At 38.6% G+C, this 15,016-nt stretch overlaps 2 protein-coding genes across 7 annotated transcripts in view; one reads left to right on the top strand and one right to left on the bottom strand.

The window, feature by feature from the left end:
* Positions 1-15,016, top strand: part of ARL13B (ADP ribosylation factor like GTPase 13B) — a 43,304-nt gene that overhangs the window by 13,622 nt on the left and 14,666 nt on the right. For 5 of the 6 annotated variants that reach the window (XM_029081895.2, XM_001514920.6, XM_029081894.2 and 2 more), the window contains exon 3: positions 751-1,000. In XM_029081895.2, coding sequence (XP_028937728.1) covers positions 751-1,000 — 250 coding nt within the window. Of the gene's footprint in view, positions 1-750; positions 1,001-10,453; positions 10,536-15,016 lie in introns of those variants that run through there. The other variant, XM_039914472.1, reaches the window with a different exon arrangement.
* Positions 4,605-13,801, bottom strand: STX19 (syntaxin 19). Its single transcript, XM_001521826.5, has 3 exons — positions 13,381-13,801; positions 6,105-6,219; positions 4,605-5,882 (listed from the first exon to the last, which is right to left on the bottom strand). The coding sequence occupies exon 3, from the start codon at positions 5,811-5,813 to the stop codon at positions 4,932-4,934; it is 882 nt and encodes a 293-aa protein (XP_001521876.1). The 5' UTR covers positions 5,814-5,882; positions 6,105-6,219; positions 13,381-13,801; the 3' UTR covers positions 4,605-4,931.

Here is a 15,016-nt window from a genome sequence, read left to right on the forward strand (position 1 = left end):
CAAGGCTGTGGATTTGGTACCAGAGGTGGAATAATCTAATAAAGGCACTTTGATCTGCCAAAACATGGGTTTTCACTGTGCATTTTGTATTGAATACGACAGCAGAATTAAGGAGAAAGTTTTTCTGACAATGTTCATCTCTCTGAATGGTATTGATAAGTTGATGTTCAGTGGTGTTTCTGGAAGTGCCAGAAACTCAAAGCTGAGCTTCTAAATCTGCCAAGGGACAGAAGTATGGTCAAGTGTGTTATTAAATTAAGTATTAGGGAATTGTTCTTGCAGAGTTAATTTTCCTAAAAAATATCAAAATTCAGCTGTAATAATGGTTAGCTAAATTTGGCATGCTCTTTTTTCTTCTCCAGTGCATTGGTTTTGAATAAGTGTGTCACATTAAAACTTAGTTCATACAATGCAATTGTTGAAGTTAACTTCCTCAGAAAACTGACTTGCCCATGTAGACCACAGTTTGCAGGGCTAATTCAAAATCCAGAGCCTATGTATTTATTCTTTTAATCTACTCAGTTATACATTATGTACCATATGTATATATGAGGGCCCTTGTTTTTATTACCCTAATATTATTAGCTAGGGTTTTAGAAGTCCCAACAGGGGATTCCCAGTTCTATAACATAAGGGTTGCATTCTTGCAAAACACTGTTAGAGGACTCATGTTGTATTCTCACATGTTCGATGTTAATTAAATTCAGTGACTTAAAACTTAAAGTATATGTTTTCTTTCATTGTAAACAGAGTGTCCTGAAGATGTAGCTCCAACTGTTGGATTTTCCAAAATTGACCTTAGACAAGGAAGATTTGAAGTCACCATCTTCGATTTGGGAGGAGGAAAGAGAATTCGTGGCATCTGGAAGAATTACTATGCTGAATCTTATGGAGTCATATTTGTGGTGGATTCCAGTGATGAAGAGCGAATGGAGGAGACAAGAGAGACAATGACTGAAGTTCTAAGACATCCCAGGATATCAGGAAAGCCAATATTGGTGTAAGTAACCCTGGCGGAACGTATACATTTTAGAGAAAGTATATGGGCTTCTAAAATAAAGAAATTTTTATATGTCAAGGTTGCTAACCTAGACACATAGAGAACCTTTTTGTGTTTTCAGCAAAAATGATAACAACTTAACTTCTACTAGAATGCTTAATGGTATGTCTTCAACCAAGCAATTAAAAGTAGGATGATTTGTTCTGGTACTGTGAAGACTGCCCTGAAGTTACTGGTGTAGTAGTGAGTTGGGAGAGATGGATCTGTGGAATTGAAAGCTTGAAGTTGAAGCTCTGTCAGGCTTGCATTGTTGGGTGATAAAATGTTCATGATTCTAAGAACCTGAGTAGTTGCTTCCTGGCACCACAGATTATGTACTTAGTTTAGGCTTGCCTCATGTGAATTTTAGACAAAAGTTAATTTTTTTAAAGTTAAAAATAACTCCCAAAAACATGTTTCTGGTTTGTTAGAGAACTGTACATAATTTAAAAATATTTTTATTTTACTTATTTTGGTACCACTGTCACTAGAATCAGTTCCTTCAGGTACGTGCTTAGTCTTGAAAGCTCATTCATCAATCTTGTTGGGTGATTACACCCATGTATATCAATAAAATCTAGACAGTGTTGAGTCATGCATTTTTGACAAGGTAATGCAACTGCTGCACAACTTGAAAAAAGAAATCTAAATTACTAGAACAGCAGAGTTTTTTAATGGCATTTGTTAAGAGTTTATGTGTGTTCAACACTGTTCTAAGCACTGTGGTAGGTATAACTTAATTAGCTCAGACACAGGCCCTGTCCTGCATGGGCCCACAATTTAAGTAAGGAGGGAGAACAGGTATCTTCCTTTCATAGTATAGTGACTCGTCGTGAATCATGTAGTAGGCTGTTAGCCCTAACTCTTTGAAAGCCCATTTCCTCTGACTATATTATTGTGACCCAAGACTCTTGGTCCGCTGCATCTATTCATTCTATCATTTTATGATTTCACCTTTTTTTTTTTAACATGCCAACAACCATTGGAATGGAGTGTGTAGGAAGGCAGTTCATAAAATTAGCATTGCCGTAATTGTGCTTTGTATGTCTCTTGCTTTTTAATCCCCATGAAGCTGGAGGATAGATAATACAACCAGCTACAAATCCATGACAGATGTCCCTGGTATGTAGATGCTATTATCACCATCCAAACAAATCCATTTCCCTTTTTCTAAGGAAGCACTTTGGGCTTAGCTAATGTTAACCATTATTTTCCCAATGTTCACTGGTATAGATCTTCAAAAATTTGTTAGATATTCTGTTTAATACAATTTTGACTCTGCTCACTTTTTAATTCTCTGCGGTGGACGCTAGAAGTAAAATTAACCTGTATAAGGCAGCATGTATATCTGTAGCTGTGCTAAGAAAAGATAATTATTTCAGGACTTAAAACTTTCATTTGTTCCACTTATGAATTTAATGCCTACTGTGTGTCATGTACTGTACTAAATATTGAGGAAGAATATACAAAAGGTAATTATGACAAAGTCTTTGGCCCTCAGGGGGCTCAGAGGGGGAGCTGGGTGGTTGACAACAATCACATAAAAATGGTTAAAATACGTAGGCAGAAAAACAATAGAACACAAAGAGAGGTGAGCATAATAAGAGCTCAAGAACATTGGAATCGAAGGAGCGTTCTTGGGCTCATATTCTGGGCTACCCAGATTTCAGGTGACACAGCAGCCACAGCCCCAATATTTAAAAAAAAAATATGTGGAGAAACACTGTCACTGCTGGAGTCTTGCCCTACCCAGCTCAGGGAAGGCAGATTAGGAGAGAGCCCCAGGGTGATGCAGTGGGTGGTGTGTGTATGGTGGGGGGTAGGGAGGGAGGCAGGAGAGCTGGGGAGTAGTATCCACACTTGGAAGTTTCACATGGAAGCTTTGTTCTCTGATGGCGTCCAAGGCCCGAAGCCATGCTGCCACTGCTGGTGTCCTTCTTGCTAGCATCCAGCATGGCTCCCTTATTTTTCTTGCCTGCCACTTTGACCTTGTCATCCTTTCTGTTCTAAGGAGAGATACAATCATAGAACTGCCCTTCCACTATTCTCCAAGAATAATAATGACAATGATTTTCCAGTAAGAATACAATTAAGCAGGAAAATCGTATGCTTACAACTCCGTGATTAGGAGAAAGTGAAAAATGGGAAAAGCCTTTTTTTCTGGATTCCTTGACATAGGACAGTAAACTGTGATTTCAAAATGAGGAAAATTCCCAGTTTAAGCTGCTTTTGCCTAATGTGTTACATTGTGACACTTAAGATTATTATTATTATTTTTTTTTTGATATTTGTTAAGGACTTACCCTCTGTCAAACGCTATTCTAAGCTCTGGGATAGGTACAGGTTGAATATCAGTCAATTGTATTTGTTGAATGTTTACTTTGTGCAGAGCACTGTACTAAATCCTCTAGACTCTAACCTCCTCTAAACTGTAAACTTGCTGTGGGCAGGGAATGTGTCTTTTATATTGTACTTTTCCAGAGGCTTAGTACAGTGCTCTGCACACAGTACATGGTCAATAAATATGATCGACTGACTGTCTGATTAAACTCTTGGGAGAATACAATGTAACAGAGGTGGTAGACACATTTCCTGCCTACACGGACAGAGTTCCTCTCCCACCAAGGGACAGAGAGCATGTGTAATTCCTACCAGTGTATTTCCTCCCAGCATTTAGTATAGTCCTTTGCACACAGTAAGCGCTTAATACATACTGTTATTTATAATCATATTTGCTAAGCACTTATTATGTGCCTAGCACTGTTCTAAGCACTGGGGTAGATACAAGGTAATCAGGTGGGAGAGCATTCTTGTCCCACATGGGGCTCACAGCCTTAATCCCCACTTTACTGATGAGGGAACTGAGGCACGGAGAAGTGAAGTGACTTGCCCAAGATCACACAGCAGACAAGTGGCAGAGCCGGGATTAGAACCCACCACTTTCTGACTCCCAGCTCTACCCACTAGGCCATGCTGCTTCCCTTGGAGCAAGCGGCTCCCATATAAGTGCTTTTTTATAGTTGGTGAGCCCTATGTGGGATTGGGTTTATGTTTAATTCCCATCTATGTACTCTTTCCCAGCACCTAGTGTGGTGCTCTGCACACAGTCAATGCTTAATAAATAACTATTACTACTCCTAGACAACTGAAACATGGCTCTTTGAGCATAAAATGGACTTAGTGGTTGGTGTAAAAGTGTTTTTGAGATCCAGACTTTGACCCAAATTCTAAAGTTAGCTGTTAGCATACAGCTAGATCAGTCATCCAACATTGTTTTAAATGCTCCTTATGAATTTGTAGGTGTGTTAGAGTAAGTCATAATATTTGAAATACTGAGAATATAATTACTCCATGTTCTAACATGCTCCTTAGAAACTACTTTTAACTTAAATGCTTACTATGAAAGAGTGAGTAATACAGAATTTATGTAGAGTAGATGAAATGTCAACTAAAGGTGTCTCATTGAAAAATTTAAAGGTCCTTATGGTATTTCAGACTATTTGGCATTAACATCTGTGCTCATCTGTCCTTGGGCATATCTGCTGCAAGAGTAATAAACGCGGTCAGACTTCCATGACTTGTTTATTTTCCTTCAGAAACAGATGATAATAATCATAATGTAAATGCTTGTCTGTACCTATTTGGAAGTAAAGTGCTTTAACATAGCTTTCCAGGACCACTCTTTTGATAATGGTGTCCGGGATGGTCGTGGTTAATTTTTCAATTGTATTTATTGAGCGCTTACTGTGTGCAGAGCACTGTACTAAGCACTTATTGAAATCCAAGATAAAAATTGGGTGAGAGGGTTCCATATTGAATGCCTGGGGAGTTTGAATTTCTGCTCTTCCATCTTTGCAGGGTAGACTTAAGATCATACGATGTCGGATGCTCATTAGTTGCAGCATGAGCAGCACCAGCAACACAGCACCCGACAGGGATTTCTCTTTTTGTATCTCACAGCTAGTCTGAATTTCTCTTCTGTCTTGTAAACGTACTCTTGGGTACTGTTTACCATCATTTCAATATTGTTGATGCTTTCTCCTTGCTCCTCCACCAGAAGAGAGATCTGAATAAAAATATCTCTTAAGTCTTTTAGCTGGTTCTCCAGATTAATAAGTTCTTTGTGCCTCTGTTCAATCTCAGATAGTTGAGCTTTAGTGATATTAACTTCTGTGAACAAGCTTTCATTGAAAACCTCCCATTTCCCTTGTTGCAGCATATCATTCACCTCTTCTTCAGTTACTTCTTTTCCGGCAACTTCAAGCTGACGGAAAATAAATGTCTTACATTTTTCTTGCTTTGTTGCTATGGTGTTGTTGTACATAAACATTATATGTTGGAATTGTCGGAACATGGCAGCATGTTGAGACCTAAGAATCCTTGTCATGGCTGATGATGGCCCGCTTTCCACTTCTGACTTCTTAACTTCTTTCAAAAAATCATCCAAGCCCTTATTAATATGTTCTGCTTCTGTTTTTATCTCTCTGGCAATGCTGGACTCTTTCTTGAGAACACTGAATCTCCTCATTGAAGCCACCAAGCTCTTCTGCTCCTGACCAAATTTTTGAACATCCTCTGCCAAAGTATTAATATTCTCCTGAAGTCTTTGGACTTCATGTAGATGCCTTTCAACTACAGGCTCTCGTTCATAAATGACAGCTTGTTGTGGAAACTCCCCTTGTTCTTCTGCCCCCACAGAAGCTATGCAACTATTCACCCTTGAGAGTTCAAATTCCTTTGAGCGCTGCTTCAGCTCTTGTAGGCGGTCTTTCATTTTGCTCTTTCTAAGAAGCCAGAATGAATTCAGTGGTTTGTTCCTTTTCTAATGCAGGGTCACTATCACCTGTAAACCAATATATGTATATATATGCATATGTGTTTTGCCTGTAACAATATACACACAGAGATTTACTTCCCAGGGCAAAACTTGGCGATTTTATTTTACAAAGAGATAAAAAGGGGTGAGGAAAAATGGCCAAAATGTATTGTAAAACTATCCCACTCCCCTTCCAAAATAGGAAAAGGTGAAAAGGGACATATAGGAATGAAATAGGCAGAATATTACCTCTTTTTTCACATGACTCAATCTTAGACATCCTCAGGGCACACAGTCCATCAGAGACTTGAAATCGAAATAGCATGGACACGTGATGGATTCCTTGGAGGCAGAAGTAAGGATGCTGTTAAAGGTAAAAGAAAAAAATTAGTGGCAGTTTTTATGGCAAGAAAATCCAACACAGCTATTTTCCTACTTTTGAAGGTAAAATTATGTCATGAAAAATGATATGCTGCCTTTAATGTTAAATTTCCTGAAATATGCAGACCTCTATAAATTAGTACAAAATATTTTGAAAGGATTAAGTTTTTGGTAAACTTCAGGTAATATTAGAATGATATTACTCAGTTGAAAGTTTTGAGAACTCAAACATATTCACATATTCTGTCCTTGAATAATGGAATGCAATTTACATGAATACCTTTAATCATAATATTTTATAAGAGATCATCTAGATTGGGGCATGGGAATTGCTTCAGCTGAGCTCCTTGCTGTAATTTCTTAAAAAGCAAGAAATAAAGATGAGCACACAGCCCACACAAAAGCATACACCTTGGAGTGCACAGACCTATAAGTGTACAGAGACAGAAACATGTTTACACACAGACAGAAACCTCAGGTTGGAGAGGTAAGCTTACGAAAACACACCCATGGGTGAAACACAGTGGCACACATAAACACCTCGTTCATTTATTCAGTCATATTTATTGGGCACTTACTGTGTTCAGAGCACTGTACTAAGTGCTTGGGAGAGTACAATACAACAATAAACAGACACATTCCCTGTCCACCTAGAGCAGGAAGACAGAAGAATTGAAATTGAAGGAGGAAATGATGAAGAGAACACTAGGAGAGAGAAAACAGAAAGGAAAGAAAATATGAAGTGGTTAATGACCTCTTTAACCTAGGCAAACAATGAATATTTGCTGCTAGAATTTCTATAAGTAAGAACTGTACAATACAGTGGTTCAAGTATTTTTTTAAGGTATATGGATTGATAGTTGGTTCCTCACAATGCTAACTGGTTCTAAGATTTTCATGTTTTCCATCCCTGATTTTGTTACCTAAATAAATCTTGGACATTGTAGTCTAGAGGCTGCATTGGTATGGAACAGTTTATAAACACAGTTTCTGAACTCAGTTTATAATAGGGAAACATCACTATCACCAATTTTGCAGAGAGTCTTCTGTGTGCAGGGCTCTATATTAAGCATTTGGATTCATACAATATATGTAGAAGACATAGTCCCTGCTTCTCAGGAGTTGACAGTTTAATGGGGATGAAAAGCAGGAACAAATTGCAAACCATACAATAGGTTTAGCAGTAAGAGCAATTACTAATTTTTGAAAAGCAATAATTTAAAGTACTAGGCCGATATATGTATGAGTAGGGGTAGAGTAGAAGGAAAGGGAGGTGGGAAAGGGGGGGAAATAGCAGGAGGAGGGGAAGTGGGAAGGATTGAGGGAAAGAAAGGGAAGAGGGAACTTGGTGCTCATGTGCTGTTCTTACCATCTGGGTCCACCAGCACCAACGAAGTGACAGCAGTATGGGCTTAGGCCAGAAAAATCAATCAATTTTATTTATTGAGCACTTAGTGTCTGTGTGAACAGCCTGTACTAAGCGCTTAGGAGGGTACATTTACAATGGATCTGGTAGAAATTATATCTTCACAAGGAGCTTACAGTCTAGAGGGGGAGGACATTAAAAGCAATTATGGTTATGTGCATAAGTGCTGTGGTACTGAGGGTGGGGTGAATATCAAGTTGTTAAAGGATTCAGATCAAAGCGCAAGGGCGACACAGAAGGGAGAGGCAGTAGGGCAAATGAGGGCTTAGTTGGAAAAGGCCTCTTACAGGAGATGTGATTTTATTAAGACTTTGAAGGTGGGAAGAATGATAGCTAGCCCATTGTATATGAAGGGGCAGGGTGTTCCAGGCTAGAGGCAGGAAGTCGGCGAGAGGTCAGTGGCAAGAAAGAAGAGATTGAGGCATAGTAAGTAGGTTAGCATTAGAGGAGTTAAGTGAATGTGTTAGGTTGTAAGTAGGAAATCAATGAAGTAAGACAGGAGGGGGCAGAGTGAAGTATGGTCTAGAGTGGAGAGAGACAGGAGGCAAGGAGGTCATCAAGGAGGCTGTTGCAGTAGTCTAGGTGGGATAGGGTAAATTTTTAGATCTGGAGAGAAAAGGGTGGATTTTAGTGATATCGTAAAGTTGGAATCAACAGGATTTAGGCACAGATTGAATATGTGAGTTGCATGAGAGAAAGAAGTTGAGGATGATGTCATGGCTGCAGACTTAAGACGGAGGGTGGTGGTGAGGTCTACAGAGATAGGAAAGTTAAGGGGAGGACAGGGTTTGGGTGAGAAGATGAGGAGTTCTATTTCTGGACCTAAGTTTGAAGTGTTAGTGGGACATCCAAGTTGAGAGGTCCTGAAGGCAGGAGGAAATGTGAGACTGTGTAGGAGAGGGATAGAGGACCTGAGATGTAGATTTGGGATTCATCTACATAGAAATGGGCCAGCCGAGCTAGGAATGCTATTGCTTGAGAAGTGGCAACAGAGAATGGAGCTCTTGGTTAGAAGAGCAGCACAGCAGCTGGGCAAACCATAGCCGTTTCAGCCCTCAGAGCCCCCTACACTCTCTGACTTCCCCACTTAACTCCCAACACACAAATCACATCATTCCATCCATTACCTCCAGCACTACTGTTTAATTAACTATACCCTTCCTCAGCATTTATATCCAGTGATCATATACAGTTTAAGCTCTTGTAGATAGAGAATGCTTCTCATTCTTCAGCTGAATTTCCACAAGCACTAATTGGTGCTCAGTTAATTCCATTCATTACTACTTAGTAGTCTAAGTTCCCCGCTGAACCTGTATGAGACTGGTGTCTGGCTGGCTCTACTGGACTCATGGCTAGGGCCTAGGAGAGCTTCTGATTCGACCTGGGATCCCTGAGAGGATAAGCAAAACCATGCAGGTCCTTGGGGCTGAGATTTTGTGTCTACTTTTGGTCCTTTTGTGGCTCCAAAATGCTGTGGAGAAGTGACGATGTGCAAGCTTGTAAATCATGTTCATGTTTTCTGCCTGAACTTCTGGAAGATCCTATTATAAGGTCCGACGAATGCTAAAGTAATTAACTTTGCCACTTATCTTGCCAGCATGCTACAAGTACTTTATTCAATTTATTGTGATGATCCAGTCATTTTAGGTCATTATTTTGTTTCCCTAGGAAAGGTAGGCTATTTACAGACAGATAACTTACTTTTCTCAAACAGCTACACAATTCCTATTTTATTGTCACAAACTAAACCATGACAGTCATGTCACCCACAGTAGAAGTCATGATTTTATTAAAGATATTCTTTGGGAATATTTCAGAGCTGCTTGCTGTCAGTTGAGGACCACCAATAAGTTCATTTTGGAAGGCATGTGAAAATAATCCTATAGTCTTTTAAGAATTCAGAGAAGTGACCTGAAAATCAGTTTCAGCACAGTCTAAAACATTTGTCAACCCGTCATAATTTTGTTTGGTTTAACAAGCCTGTAATTAAAAAAAAAAAAATGCGGTGGGTATAAAAGAATGAACTTCAATTTTTTCTGCAGTTGCAAAAAGAGTAAGGTTTTCTTTGGGGAAAGGAAAATGTTGCAAGATAAATTTCTGTGTTACCCTTTAAAAATGACTCAACTCCCAAATTTTCATAAATGTACCCAGTTCTGCCAGAACATATATTTTTAGTACATGTTCTGACTAGAACATTTGTAGAGAATTGGAAAATGTTTGTCCAACCTTGTTTGGATACAGGTCACCGTGGCAGTAGAAGAAATGGCTTATGTGCAGGCTAGTGTCGTTGGATACAGTGAAAACATTACAGCCCGATTTTTCCTTCCTGTAGGATTTTGCGAGAATGCAAACCTCTGCATTTTAGGAAAACTGAGTACGTAGTTTAACTAAGAGCATATCATTGTAGTGGTATAAACTAATATACTGAATTAGGGTTTTTGGAGGGGTGGGGGAAAATTCCCCACAATCTCCCATGTCTCAAAAAGAGAAAAAAAAGGGTGGAGAGGTGGTGTAGAATCACTGAAATCAATGAAGCTCCAGGAGGGAAGGGATTAGTCTAAAGGAGAAGGGAAGAAATTGCTGAGAGCCGCTTTAGGACAAAGGGAAATTATCAGGCACGTAGTCAGACTGGACAGAAAGGGATGGAATAGCATGACTCCCTTGTTCTTCATTGTGATGTCATGGGGAGGTTGCCTGAGCAAATGGGAAGTTTCTGAAGAGTGTCTATGAAGGGATGGCTGGGGTGACACCTAATTGGTTGGGCCAGGGAGAAGAGGGCAAAGGTGGATGATTTGGATTTATCCTGCCGTGCTTATGCAGGAACTGGATTTGGGGCAACAAAGGAAAGGAAAAAAGAAAGAAGAAAAAGACCAGTCAGTGATTAGCCCCTTCAGACCTCTTAGAGTCCTTCCTCAGGGAGGTTAGAATGTGGCAAGTAGGGAGAGCATTCTCCTTGGACTCCAGCCCTCTCAGCCAATCATTGTTTGAATTGACGAATTATTGTTGGAATTGTTTGAATCAGTCAATGGTATTTATTAGTAATAATGTCATTTGTTAAGTGCTTACTATTTGCCAGGCACTCTACTAAGCGCTGGGATAGATACAAGGTAATTGGTTTGGACACAGCCCCTGACCCACTTAGGGCTCACCGTCTTAATCCCCATTTTACAGATGAGGTACCTGAGCCACAGAGAAGTGAAGTGGCTTGCCCAAGGTCACACAGCAGACATAGGGTGGAGCCGGGATTAGAAACCATGACCTTCTCATTCCGAGATACGTGCTCTATCTACTAGGCCATGCTGCTTATCTAGTGCTTACTGGGTGTAGATCACTGTATTAAACACTTGGGAGAGTACAATACAATAGTGTTGTTTGACATGTTCCCTGCCCACTAGGACCTCAGCAGTAGTAGTGATAACATTTTTTATTACTGGTTGCAGTCAATGGAGTCAATATATGTGTCTGCCAGTCAGAATGCTCATAGATGTTGACTTTTTCCGTTTTTTATGTGTTTGTGTGTGTGTATATATATATGCAAGCACAAACACATAAAAATGTGTATATATATATATGTGCGTGTGTGTGTGTGTATATATATATATATATATATATATATATATATATACATACATATTCTTTGACTAAAATGGGAATGCTTGTAACTGGTTAATTTTTGAAAATATTATAGAATATGACCACTAAATACTGCTTTGTTCATTGTTATACCATTCTACTCAATTTCAGGACTTTGGACCTGGTGAGGAATTTGAATAATAAGCAAAGTTGTTTACTGAAGGCCTATTAGGTTCTTATTCAAATGAACAATAAGACTATGTCCATCTGTCTTCTTGTTTTTGGTTTTTTTTGAAATGTAGTCAATGAAAAAAGTTGTCTAATCATAAGGGTGGCCACTTTTTGTCAATTGCGATGAAGACACCTTTCATTTGGGAGCTGGATTAAGGTTTCATTAGAGTGACAACTCATTTCAGTTATTAATAAAATCAGAGCAGTTTTGATTTTTCTTTTCAGGTCACCAGACACATAAACTAAATTTCAGTTCTTTATATAGAAATCAATGTCAGCAATCCGACATCCAGTGTAATCTTGTCTTTAATCAGTTAAATTTCACTAAGAGCAATTTTATCTCTTCTCCTTCCCCCTTAGTCTGAAAGCTTCTTGTGGGTCAAAGACTGTACCTGACCTGCATGTATTACATACACCCCAGCACCTACCTATTAACTGTTTCAAATAGTTTTTGGTAGGTTTGAAGTGGTTCTCCTACACTCCACTCTGCTGGAACACATGTTTTGTCTTTGTAGTTTGACTGGGACGTGACAGCAGAATTAGGGAGTATCCTTCTAACACAGTTCTGTCTGGGTACAGCACAATTAGGTGTGTGTGTGTGTGTCTATGCACGTCAAACAATGACTATTACACTATTTTTATTTAGTGCAAGGCTTTGAAGAACCCAACCCCTGTTATAGGAAGAACTAAGTATTGAAAAAAATGAATCTTATGCATATTTTATTTACTTTGTGTTAAATGCCCTAAATTTAGATTGTAAAAGCTCCTTATCTCTCTATGGTTTTTTAAAGAGCCTAATATTATCTCTTACCTACCTAATGAATCTAGGTTACCCCAGGGACTTGTAGATGATGTTATTTTAAAAACGTGTAGCCATTTATCTAGCAATAATAATGTTGGTATTTGTTAAGCGCTTACTATGTGCCGAGCACTGTTCTAAGCGCTGGGGTAGACATAGGGGAATCAGGTTGTCCCACGTGGGGCTCACAGTCTTGATCCCCATTTTACAGATGAGGGAACTGAGGCACAGAGAAGTTAAGTGACTTGCCCACAGTCACACAGCCGACAAGTGGCAGAGCTGGGATTCGAACTCGTGAGCCCTGACTCCAAAGCCCATGCTCTTTCCACTAGCAAGCCCAGAGGCTGCTAGAAATTATATAAATTTAGCCCTCAGAAAAAATTAGTCAATTCGGACAAAGTGAATATTTAATACCAATAATGAAAGTTTTCCTTGTCAGAGGAAAAATAAGTGAAAGACATTTAGAGATATTGCTGCAAGTATTCTGACAGCTGATTTTTATGCCACTGGATTATATTCTTCAGCCTAACCAATCAAGAATAAAGGTTTGACCAAGTTTCATTTTAAAATAAATTTATTACACTTTTGTACATGTCATGTAAATAAATATTTTTAATAAATGTCCAGTGATTTCATAGGAGACTTTATGCTCAAGAAGGTTTTTGTAGACTAGTGAAAGTTTAAACTTTTTGTCGAGAATAAAGCACAGCTTTGAGCTTTTTTTCCCGTATTCATACCTTTAAAAATCACTTACTTAAAAGCTTAAGCAGAATTCAGAATGTTATTAGACATTCTCAAGATGCTTTTTACAGGTAGGAAACTATCTTAAGCATGGTTTTGAGCCTGTCCGACTTTTCCCTAAGAAGGCTCCCTTGCCTTAAAACTGGAAAACAAGTTCTTTCCCATCAGTTTGATTTTGATCCGAAGCAAAGTTCACAAAGCATCAAGCTTTATAATCTCTAGCAATATTAAAGAGTAAACACAGTGTTTACTTGTGACAGGACCAAAGCTTAGCCAACACAAACACTGATTATTTTGATAATTTTGTAGCAACAATAATTGATGGGCAGTCACTACTTGCAGCTTAAAATTCAAAATAAAACCAAATCCTGTACCTTGAAATCTTGTCCTGCTGTTGTTTTTCTCCTCGCAGTTCCGGACTGCTGCCTTTAAGAGTAAACTTGACTGGTTTGAGTAAGTTGTTTAAATAAAGAGGCTGCCGTTTACATTCCAATTTCGGTATGCTTTCTCCTCTAGTGGTTTTAATTGAAAGTCTGTCTAGTTTCTACCTCACAAGATAGAGGGAGTGGAAGCCTGGCTCTCCTCTGGGCTGTGGAATTAGAAGAGCAAATTGCTTACTTCACACTTGGGGAATCCGGTTCTGCCTGTTGGAAGCCGCCCTTTAGCTTAAAGGTGATCATTTCCATTAGAGCTGGCCAATAGCAGGAAATGCTTGTTAGGACTGTCACATTCAGTATTTGATACAGGCTTCAAAGTTCAGAATCGGTATAAAGCTTTTGTACTTCAAAATCACAGATTTGACTAGAAAGGCAAATTTGAATGAAAGGAAATGACATACATTTCTATTAATTTTTAAAACTGGTGAAAAATAGGTGAGCAGAAAGAGATTGTATCTAAATGCCATTTCATATTGTGTGCAAACTCGTATTAAAGGTTTGCACTTCAATCTGTTCCATCAAGTCAAGCAAAATAACTACTTTAAATATCAGTGTTGTTTAGTAGGTTAAAGTCAAGGACTGAACATCGAAATATTAGGTTTTTCCGCCCATTGTCACCGCTGAGGCATTATGCTGAAAAATTATTTGATAGTGTTGAGTCTCAATTTCTTGATCTGTAAATCAGTCTTCCATTTTGTGCTTGGAATTGTTGAGCCACAATAAATAAATATTCGAAGATATTGTTAACATAAAAATTGTCATTGTCTTCAACTTGTCTCTTAATGACTCAAAGGAATCAATTTCAAAGAAAATGGCCTAGTGATTACTGCATGGACCTGGAATCAGAAGGACCTAAATTCTAATCTGAGGCTGCCACTTGTCTGCTGTCTGACCTTGGGCAAGTCACTTCTCTGTGCTTCCATTCATTACCTCATCTGCAAAATGGGGGTTAAGACTGAACTCCCTTATGGAACATGGATTGTGTCCAATCTGCTTAGCTTGTATCTACCCCAGTGCTGAATACAGTGCCTGACACATTATAAGCACTTAACAGATGCTATTAAGAAAAAGAAAGGAAAAGGAAACGTTATGTATGGTATTTGGACTTGTATCATCCTTTACCAGGAAACTTCTGTCTATTTTTATCCAAATTTATTTGTCAGAAACTTTATAATTGACAATATGTGCAATGAATTTGATTGTGAAATTGATTTGGATCATAACTTTTAGTGGTTTTGTACTCTTACTGAGTTCCTTCTAAATTTTTTTTCTATGGAGTCATTCCAGGCTTGTAGATCAGTTTTTTTCCCTGTTCATTAAAATTTTTTTTGGTTTTTTTAGAAATAGAAAAGTCTGTTACACTTAAGAGTTCCCCCAAAGGCTCTCTGGAGAATGGAGGAACAATGTTTTACATGTGGATTACTTCTAGTTCAGTGGATTAATACAAGGGGTTTAAAAGTTGACAATTTTCAATGAGCAGACTATTTTGGAAATAGTTCTTGATTAATGAGGTTGATGTGTATCACTTTTTTCTGCCACTTATTCCTTATCCATATTTGTCTTAGTTAAGATA

The sequence above is a fragment of the Ornithorhynchus anatinus genome, chromosome 17 (assembly GCF_004115215.2).
Source record: "Ornithorhynchus anatinus isolate Pmale09 chromosome 17, mOrnAna1.pri.v4, whole genome shotgun sequence".
Taxonomy (NCBI): domain Eukaryota; kingdom Metazoa; phylum Chordata; class Mammalia; order Monotremata; family Ornithorhynchidae; genus Ornithorhynchus; species Ornithorhynchus anatinus.